At 38.5% G+C, this 10,720-nt stretch overlaps 1 protein-coding gene across 2 annotated transcripts; it reads left to right on the top strand.

Moving 5' to 3' along the window:
* The first annotated feature begins 2,627 nt into the window (after nucleotides 1–2,627).
* On the top strand, nucleotides 2,628–10,159 carry LOC122001974. Of its 2 annotated transcripts, none has more exons than XM_042556973.1 (5): nucleotides 2,628–3,567; nucleotides 3,659–4,302; nucleotides 4,391–4,480; nucleotides 9,146–9,844; nucleotides 9,917–10,159. In XM_042556973.1, exons 1-5 carry the CDS (start codon nucleotides 3,468–3,470, stop codon nucleotides 9,953–9,955), a joined length of 1,572 nt encoding a protein of 523 aa, XP_042412907.1. In that variant the 5' UTR covers nucleotides 2,628–3,467; the 3' UTR covers nucleotides 9,956–10,159. The 2 variants fall into 2 exon arrangements, with proteins under 2 accessions (XP_042412907.1, XP_042412906.1); XM_042556972.1 differs by having other exon boundaries at nucleotides 2,628–3,570.
* Nucleotides 10,160–10,720: the final 561 nt, after the last annotated feature.

The raw sequence follows: 10,720 nt of genomic DNA, 5'->3' as shown, positions 1-10,720 counted from the left end.
GGCGTGGGAGGATCGGATTGCTTCGGCTCTCGGTCCTCTAGGGGGCTGTTGAGCGGCGTGCTGTTTCCGTTCGGCATGAATAGGTGACCGCTCGGTTGGAGTTTCCTTTTTCCGGGCGGCTTGCGCTTCTTCCACGTTTATGTATTCATTGGCCCGGTGCAACATATGATCATAATCTTGGGGCGGCTTTCGGATGAGCGACCGGAAGAAGTCCCCGTCCACAAGGCCTTGCGTGAAGGCGTTCATCATCGTCTCCGATGTGGCCGTTGGGATATCCATCGCCACTTGGTTGAATCGCTGGATATAAGCTCGAAGCGATTCTCTCGGCTCTTGCTTGATGGCGAACAAGCTGACACTTGTCTTCTGATAACGCCGACTGCTGGCGAAGTGGTGAAGGAAGGCTGTTCGGAAGTCCTTGAAGCTAGTGATGGATCCGTCCGGCAGCCTCCGAAACCACCGTTGAGCCGATCCCGAGAGAGTTGTAAAGAAGACGCGGCACTTTACTCCATCTGTATATTGATGGAGTGTAGCTGTGTTATCAAACTTACCCAGATGATCATCCGGGTCTGTTGCTCCACTGTACTCGCCGATCGTCGGAGGCACGTAATGCTTGGGCAAAGGGTCTCGTAGAATAGCCTCCGAGAATTGGCGATTGATCCGCTCGGGAGATGAGTCCGCTCGGGGAGCTTTCCCCTTTCTAGCGTCTCGCCTAGGCATTTCGTCGGAAGAAGATCCTCTATCTCTCCGAGCTGGCACGGCTTCAGGGGTGCGGAATAAGGCACGATGGAATGCGACGGTGGCTTGAGGTGCGTCCGCTCGGCCACCCGACGCAGATGTTGCTTGTTGCTCCGGCCGCTCGGCTGTTTCTTTTTGTTTTTGCTCCACAAGTTTAGCGGCCCTCATCTCGACCAGAGCGTCCAACTCTTCTTGTGAGAGTGCCACATTGTGTATTCTTCCAGCCTCGTCCATTGTCTCTGTTCGGATGCAGGTGTGTTCCCACAGACGGCGCCAAATTGATCCTGTCCGAACCAGGGGTCAACGAACGCTGGGGACGTGGCGCTCCCTGCTGGATCCTCGAGTGCTCCGGCGAACCTGCAACAAAACCGAGCCGGGAGGGGTGTCCGGCGGCCTCCGGCCTCAAGTCGGCGAGGAAATAGATGAAGTGGCTTCAGAGATCCAGACGCGCGTACCTCCGGTGAAGAAATGGAGGCCTTATATAGAACTATCGAAAGAGCCCGGGCACGCCAATCGAAGCAGTCATCTGCTTTAGACCATACCCCAGTATGGGCCTGTCAGAAGAGCATATATGAGGCCATACTGCTACTGTATCCACCTCTCCCTGATGTGACGGCGAGATCTTCCATCGTGCAATCTTGTGTACGGCCTAATCATCAGACATGCCTTCTCTGACATCCCAGATCCCGAGACAAGCGCATAGGCCGCTCGGCTACCTTTGTACCCTCGCCCTTATCTTGGTCGAACGGGCAACCCGCTCGGCCCTTCGATCCCAGCCGATCAGGATCCCGCTCGGCCCTTCGATCCTAGCCGATCGGGATCCCGCTCGGCCCTTCGATCCTCCTGTCTTGGCGTCGGAAACCCAAGTCCATGGATGGGTTATCTCTAGCTCCGCTCGGACCATTACCCGCTTGACCAGCCTTCCATCCGTCCTTAGGCTGGGACCCTTCAGAGGGTGAGCCCCCCATTCTTACCGCCGGATCATATATATATATATATATATATATATTAGATTTTTAATTTATATACTAATTTTGATACGATTAGTATATTAGATCAATTTAATTTTATACTAATTTTGATCAAAACTAGTATATTATGATCAATAACATTTTGATTAAAGTTTTGATTCGTTTTCAGATATTACTATATTATGATCAATCTAATTTAATTTTAGGATAGACGCGTGAAGGTGAATTGGTAGAAAAATGATGATTATCTACTTACAAAATTTAATTGAATTAAATTTTCAATATAAAATGAAACTACACTAAAATATCAATATGTTTGTCATTCTTAACCTAATTTATAAATCTTATTTTAAAATTTTATTCAAAATTTGATAAAAATAAAGTATTTAAGAAAAACACTAAAAATAGAGAAATTCCCACGATCTCCTTTTGCTACGTCACACTAAATAAAGTATGTTTTTATTACTCCAATGAACAAATGAAATTTTCAATTAATTATTTTTACAATTAACCAAAATCAAATTGATATTTTATTAACAATGCTATCGAATCAAATGGAAATTAATTTAAAATAGAAATTATAATGAATGGATATTTTTTAAGACTAAAATATTATTCTATTTTGATCAATTAAGTCCTGATAAAATGGATTCAATTAAAATAGCAAACCAAATTATTATTTTTGTTCAGTTCGATTTTTTATTTAACAAAATCAAGAAACTTTATTTAGAATATGAAAAAAAAAATTAACTTTAAAAACAAAAAAGCGTAAACATATATAAAAGCAAGCCCGTTATTTCCTTTTCCACGTGCAGAGCAGACCATGGGCATTAATTGCCAGCCCTAGACCGGTTCACCATCCGCTGAAAACCGTGATAGCGACCGAACCGGTGGCGAACCAGACAGATGATAAAAGGTAAGAGCGGAGCGGAGAGCGAGCGAGCGAGAGAACCACGCCTTACCTCCCCGCCTCCTCCCTCACAGACACAAACGCCGCAAGGGAACAAAGAGCCACAGCGAGCGTTTCCGTTTTGATTCGATTGCGATTCTGAGAGAGAAGCGAGTTAGATCGAAGCAGGCAAGAAGACGGCGCTCCACCGATTCATCGCCGTGATAGGCCGCACACTCACCGCCGGCCCGCAGCCTAATCCAATCTGCCACGACGTGGTCGGATTCCTCCCCCGCCGTAAGGTTTTTGTTCCGCTCTCATCAATCTGAACGGCCTTTTAGGGTTCGGAGGACTCCCCAGTTCTTCCCGTAATCTTGGAGGAGAGGGTGGAATTTCCCTCTTTTGTTTCCTTACCCTTGTCCCCTTTTTGTTCTCATTTCCATTTTTGGCCTAGGGTTTGCCTTGCTTGATTTACCTGCAGTTACCGTTTTTTGGAGTTTGACCTTGTTGTTATTCTTCTTTGATGGTTTCTCGGCGGTGATATTTCCCTGATTTCATCGATCATTGCACCATCCTCCCATGGTTGTTTGAGATATTTGAATCCTGCTCCTCTTGAGAGAAGTGCGTCCCTGGAAGGGCTTTGTATGCGGAATCGGTGGATTTGGGAGATTACCTTTCCTACAATGCTAATTTAGTGCCCATGGCGATGGCGTTTTGAAAAAAAAAATTACAGCTGTCCTCATCCAAGTAGTACGGGTGAATTCTTCTGGTAGGATACTTAGTATAGGAAATAGATTCGTTGAATAAATTTGTTATAGATTGTCCAGAGGTAGAGAGCATTAGCTGTATATAGATAATGATCCATACTCCAAATGGATAGAAGTGAGCCTGCATTGGTTCCACAATGGTATAAGTTAGCAAATGGGAGCAATTCCAGCAATACCCTGCACATCAGCACTTCCAAACGTTCTGGTAGTTGTTGCTATTCCTTCCTTATGATACTTATTCTTATGTTTAGCATTATAAATTTCTAAGCTGATACTATTTCTTTGGTTTCCTGTAGATGAAAATGGCATGGAGTGTGGCTCAAGGAGTAGATTACTCAGTCACCACGATAAGAATTTCAGGAGGAGTTTAAGCTCTAATGGGTCTATTGTTCGGGATAGAGGTAGCTCTGCCAAACTGCAGGATTACAGTAGTTTCCGTAGGTCTCGTGACAAAAACCAAGAGAGGGATTTTGATACCTGTGATAGGCAAAGTAGGCCATTATTGGTTGAGAATGGAATTGGCTATCACGACCCATTTCTAAGAGTTAGGGCTGAAAAAGATGCTTTGAGACATTCCCAATCTACGCTAGCAGGAAGACAACTTGACTCCTGTCTTAAACGACCTGTAAATAGTGGGAATAACATTGGTTCTGTGGGAAGTGTAATTAGAAGCATTGACAGAAAATTTGAGAAGGATTTTCCATCCCTTCAAGCTGAAGGCAGGCAAAACTTCTCAGATTCTATTGATGTATTGTCTCCTTGTCTTAAGACTGCTGTCCAAAGTCTTCCTGTTGCAACTGCCATCATCAATGGAACTTCAGCTTTAGCTGAAATACCTGTACAAGTGGAAACTGATGGAAGTTTGCTTTCATCTGCAACTGGAAACACAATGGCGGAGGCACTGGCACAAAGACCTTCCCTAGTTGATAACGGTCGCCAGGTAATATTTAAAATCCAGAACTGTTGCCTTTTGTTGTTTTACTACAGCCATGTGGTTTCCATTAACATGACATTTATATGTTATGTAGTCCTCTGTTGACACTCAGAGGATTGAAGAACTTGTTCTAAAAAAATTCAAGCAGCTGGTACCTGTGACTCCTGTACTGCCTAAAGTCTTGGTATAACTTCCTAACTTACTTTTTTCTTGTTGAAATATATTTCCTATTTTCACAACATCAATGAATGTATGATCCTTTCCTTCTTTATCGTTATTTATTTAGACTTCGATTGATCTTGTGTACCATTTCTATCCACATTGCTAAATGATTTTCTCCTCTAATAAAATGATTATACATCTAGGGTTTGGATAATAAGGTATAGGGTAATCATTGTAGAAACCATGTTGGATAACAAGTTTGATTTTACCAGCTTGTGCAGATTCTTATGAGACAAACAACTAAGTAAAATGTTATAAATATAATTAGGAAATCTGTTAGAAAGCTTTAACATAGGATTAGAAATTAATTTGCATTCATTGGTTTGTAAATTGTGAATGAGTGATTAAGTGGAAAGGGAATTGAAGGTTTTTGTGATCTTCCAGCATCCTTGGATCTAACATCAATGGAAACTTTTAGCTCTACTTGAAACTCAAATTATTCTCTTTAGAATAGAGTGGTGTATCTTAAAAGCAACACGTTAGACAAGTTAGAATAACATAGTTCAAACTGTTCAAATGGTTTTATCAGATCACTTGGAAAGCTGGAACAAACATCCTATATCCATACAAGGCTAGGCAAAAAATAAAAAGCTTTTCACCTTGAACTGACCTATAAATTGATTCAAATTTATCTGATTTTGGGTTTCTGGTTGGGTTTAATTATTTTATTTCTTAGAAATTGAGTTTCAGGATTTCCTAAAAAATCAACCTATTTCTTAATCCTTATTTTACATATTGTGTACATATATACTTGTTTTTGGATAAAATCTATACTTATGCATAATAATATTCTATAATTATATTTGATGATATATAATATATACAAATTATATGTTGTATACCCATACACATATAAAACCTTCAGTTTGCTTTGGTTTTATTTTAAATTGCTTATTTTTTACCCTACATTTTTGTTGCAATTTGAGGTGCCATCCGTATGCCCTTATTTTGCTCGACTACCTTTTGATGCTTCCTTAGTTGATTGAGCACTCAATTTGTTCCTATGGTGTAACAAGCAATACTACCATTGATTGATGTGGTAGAAATCGACTGCTGAAGTGGGATGCTGAAGTGGATGTCAATGATGCAAAGGTTGAATAATGTCGAAATGATTGAGGTGGAGATTGCTGAGCTCAAGTAGCATATGTCCAACTCACACACATTTGAAAGAGGTCAATGGGAGCCAAAGTTGTCCAGTAAAGCCCCTCTAGTGCCTAAGTCACACAAAGGTCAATGTAGAAAGATGGTAAAGACACTAGAGAGTGCATAACAATGTGAACCCCTTTTCTAGTGGATATACCTGAGTATTTATAGGCGGAGGTAGGTGAGAAATCATGTCTGGGGATGACTTGTAACTATAGGGGTCATGTTTAAGCATGGCTTGGTTCGTAGTGACAAACGACATAGGTGACCATTTCCAAATATGACCCATACTAGTGGGGAGCCATGTGTAGGCATGCAATGATGGGCGATATGGAGAACCATACTTAGGGATGGCTAGGAGAGCAACATTGAGAGCGCAGGGCAGAGAGTTTGGGGAACTTGAAGAAGAGAACCCAGTTAGTGGGAGCTCAGAGCATCAGATAGGGAAGCTTGGAGAGCTCACGTTAGAGAAGAGTTTGCGGTGTGTTGACTACTGTAATTTTGCATATTCAGAGGGGAGAGCTAAGGAAACTTGGCTGATATTACCCCTTTGGCTTCAAGAGATGATGACACACTGACCTAGTCTTGGAAGTTTGCTCATAGCTATAGATCTTTGAACACTTGAGCAATGAGTTGTTCTCAAATAATGTCACTTGGGCATGGCAGGTTAATCTGGAACTTAGTCGGCATCAGAGTATCAATGATGTATTTGGTATTAATGGATCTTGTTGTTAGATGGTTGAAAGGTGATCTTTTTCTCCTTTAATTTATAATTAATTCAACTTAATTTTTGAGCATTTGCACTATCTTAGCCCCGCTTGACTTTAAAACTAGCATTAGAGTGTGATTTGAATCTTGAAACTATTGGTGTCGCACTCCAATTGAACCCATTCTCATGGATGGGAATGACCATGTTGACCATGTTGATGATGGAATAACCCAATCGGCATGTCCCTCATGCCAATCAAAGGATATGCCTATTGTAGACAATATTAATTACATAATTGCATGCCTCAATCATAGGAATGCATAAGCGTTACATCAAATAAGAATAACAATTCAATATGATTAAATATACTCCATATTTACATTGATCTAAGTTAATAAAGAGAAATTATTGGAAATCATAAAACAATTGTGCAAATACATAAAGAAACTAAAAGTGATTTTAAATAAAATGTGTGAATTCCAAACCTAATTGCAATTTGAAAAAAGTATAAATATGTAGGTGAGCCTCTTAAGTGGCCAAACAAAAAAATAAGCAAGTCATGCAAGAGAAAAGAATATAAAAGTTATAGTCTCTAAGATGAAATACAATGGATTCAAGGGGGCAATACCCGTATATTTCTCTTGATCCAAGAGGGTTACTTTGGTTGGAAGTTCTTAAAATCTCTCGATTATAATCATCACTTTGATTGCCAGGCCTAGAGAACTCTTTTGAACCTAAGGTACTTTGGAATCTCGACTCTTTTTATCATACACATTTAGGTTAGGTTGAACCCAATTTTCACAAATCCAATCTTAGAGCAAGTTTCTACAAGTGGTTACATACTATAATTCATTTATGACAAACATACTATCATATCCTTATCTTGAGTTCTCTAACATAATATCTCTTTACTATTCATATGACATAACAAGTAAATTTATAATTAATAACGAGTAAATTTCGAAGGGGAGTCTTGACGCAATGGTAAAGTTGTTGTCGTGTGATATGATAGTCATGGGTTCGAGTTGCAAAAACAATCTCTTGCAGTGCTGGGAAGGTTGTGAATAATAGACTCTTCCTCGAGACTTGCATTGGCGGGGGAGCATCGTGCACCTAGCTGTTATTTTTTTAATAACAAGTTTACAACTAAATTAGTAATAATGCATACTCCAATAAAATAAATACTTTAATCAAGACAAAAATAATAAAAGTTTTTATATATATAAAGAGTCTAACATACATAAAGGGACAAAATAACCAAAACAAGACCTAAAATAGGGTCCAGCAAAATCCCACTATGTTAGTGTTCGAATAGAGTTATAATGCATTACGACACTCAAACTTTTGACAGTTAAGCTTGACTCTAGTTGAGGAATAAATTTCTACCTCAAAATATACCCATAACCTCTCTCCTAAGGTTAGGATAAAAAGCTTTCCCTCTTATTTTTCTATTTTTCCCGAACATGTTACTATATGTGAATTAATGAAACTACACATTTATTATGCAAAAACAGATGGAATCTCCTCTCCCTCACAGTTATCTAATCTCACCAAAATCTTTCATTGTCCACCCATTGTTTGGTTAACCCATTCCTGAAGACTTTGGTATGTCACTGGGAATTACCCACTGAGTAATGCTCAGCTCATTTATATCATTTCATTTTACTAATTAGATTTTTTTTGGTTTCCATTTACCTGCACACTCCACAATCCACCAGTGTAACAACTCGAGAAAATTTGGTTATCACTTATTTATTGAATATTCCGGAAACTCAATTTTTTGGTTTGTAGTCCACCAGCCATGTTTGTTCCAACTACTGGGATCAACCCGTAGATCTTTTTCCTCCATTAACCATTAAGCTCCATGTAAACATCACACATGACCTAGTATCAGTTTGCTTGTTTCCTTGGCAAATTTTCATGTCTTATCTCAGCATTTTTAGCTTAAGGGCAATTTAAACTTTGAAGGTTTCACAATGGAGAATCTTCAAACTCTATTAAACAAAGATAAAATGACATCAGTTTCTTACATTTAGTTTGATATGATAAATCCTTAATGATTCTCTTTGCAGTGTCTATTCAAATGAAACTTCAGTTATATCGATTTGGTGTTGTAATGTTAGTCAAATAAAAATGATCCGTGCACAAATATAATTAGTCCTTACCTTAGGGCTGAAAACAGCTTTTTACCAAAGTAATGCAAAATAAGTATAGAGAAAGTATTAGAACCTTTAAAAAGAGGCGCCATCCGTGACTTGTGTTGGTGCTGAATACAAATCCCCATCAAACATCTTATTTCATGTGGTGGGAATCTTGTTCTCATAAAGCGTATTATTGGCTAGATCTTAATTATCACAAAGAATCTTCAAATAGTCATATATTATATTTGAGTTATTACTGCAACAGATGAATATTGTCTAAATATGCATTGCAAAACTATCAGATGAATGCCAGAGATCCCATTGTGAAATAGTGTGGTTAAAGTTATCATTTGTCATGATATCTATCTTCATGCATTATGTATTTCAGAAATGACTTAAAGATACACTGAATGTTTAATTTTGTTTAATATTATGCAACACACCTATCTTCTATCATGAATCTGCAATCTGGTGTTGTGAGATGAAAACGATCTGTTTCTATTAAATACCTTTCTTGTGCCGATTTTCCAGTTATTCATTCCTTATTACCGTCTCATTTATTTTCTGAGGAAATTATGTTTGAATGCTTGATTTATTCATCTTCTGCATTCTGACGATCATCTGTTGCTCTCAGACTTGCAACTTGGCAGAAAAGGCCAAAACAAAAAGTGCAAAGGGTGGTGTAGATTTTAGTTCTTTTGCAAAGGGTGGCCAGCAGATAAACCTTGCTGGGCGAACACCAGTAAGATCTGATATTGCAAAGGCATATCAGGTGGGAAACTTTCAAGTTCTTAACCGTGAGAAGAACATCATATCACCTACTGCTGAAGACAGTTCGAGTGTTCGCAAAGCCAGTGACCAACTTGGACTTGTTCCATCTACTGCAAGCGTTGCTTCAAAGACCCAATCTGACCAAAAGAATAAAGGTGAGGACAAAAATGGTGTGTTAAAGCGAGTTGTATCCGTTGGAGAAAGAAAACTTCTTTCTCACACCCAGAATAGGAATGATTTCTTCAATTTATTGAGGAAGAAATCATTAAATCCTTCAGGTTCTATTCGGGAGCCAGGCTCCCATGGACCACCGGAGGACCTGCAAAATGCTTCCTCAGTCAGTGTACAGAACTGCCAACCTGGCTTGGATTTTTCAGCAGAAAATATAAATCTTAGTACTGATGAGCCTGATAGACTATATGTTGACAATAAAGAAGCTAACTCATATTTAGACGCTGTTCCTGATCCGGAAGAAGAAGCTTTCTTACGATCACTTGGGTGGGATAAAAATGCTGGTGAAGAAGCTCTGACACAGGAGGAGATTGATGCTTTCCTCAAAAAGGTACGTTCCGTTTGCCTTACATCAGTTCATTCATATCCTTGTCTTTATATTTACTGCCGTCCTTTTCTGCAGTACGAAACGCAAACACGGCGACCACTGAAGTCCAGCTAGATTTCGTATGAGATCTTCCCAAATGTGATATTTAGAGAACATACAATATGAGTTGTTTGAGTAGCAGTTGGCGAGGATTAATCTCTTTTTTTTTTCTTTTCTTTTCACTAAGTTTTAGATAAATGATGTCTTCCTTTTGTTATTGAATTTGTTTTGCGGTTCTCTTCATTTAGTATAATTTTACAAGAATACAGTTTACATTGAGTAGGCTTTTGATCCGTGTAGATAAAAGATTTTATCAATATAAGAAATTCTACAGGGAAAAATCTTCTGAAGAATTTGGAGTTCCTTATTCACGGAGAGTGCCACTCCAATTGGGGCATTTTTTTCAAAAAAAAAATAACAAATTAACTAACCACATAGTTTAAGTTTCATATTATTTAAATCGTGTAAGCAATTTTAAAAATGTTCAAATCATGTACTTGATATTGATTTTATGCATTTGTTTGCTTTAGTTCGTCGATTAGATTGTTAGAGGGTAATAATCAATTCGGTAAAGTTTTGTGATTATGAATAGGTTAGTGTAACAATTGATTAATTTTTTTAAAAAATATATATTAAAAGATCTTCTATGATAAAAAAATGTGTTGCTTGTATGTGTTTGTAACGATTGAGTAAAATTTTTCACACGATTGAGTAAAATTTTTTTAAAAAAATAATTAAAACATTTTCTATGATCAAAAATTTGTTGTTCGTATCGAATTGATATTTGAGAGTATGAATATAATCAAGAGAATTAGACAAGCATGTATAAATTTATTTCAT

Source organism: Zingiber officinale, chromosome 7A (genome assembly GCF_018446385.1).
Source record: "Zingiber officinale cultivar Zhangliang chromosome 7A, Zo_v1.1, whole genome shotgun sequence".
Classification (NCBI taxonomy): domain Eukaryota; kingdom Viridiplantae; phylum Streptophyta; class Magnoliopsida; order Zingiberales; family Zingiberaceae; genus Zingiber; species Zingiber officinale.
This window is presented reverse-complemented; position numbering and strand designations above follow the sequence as displayed.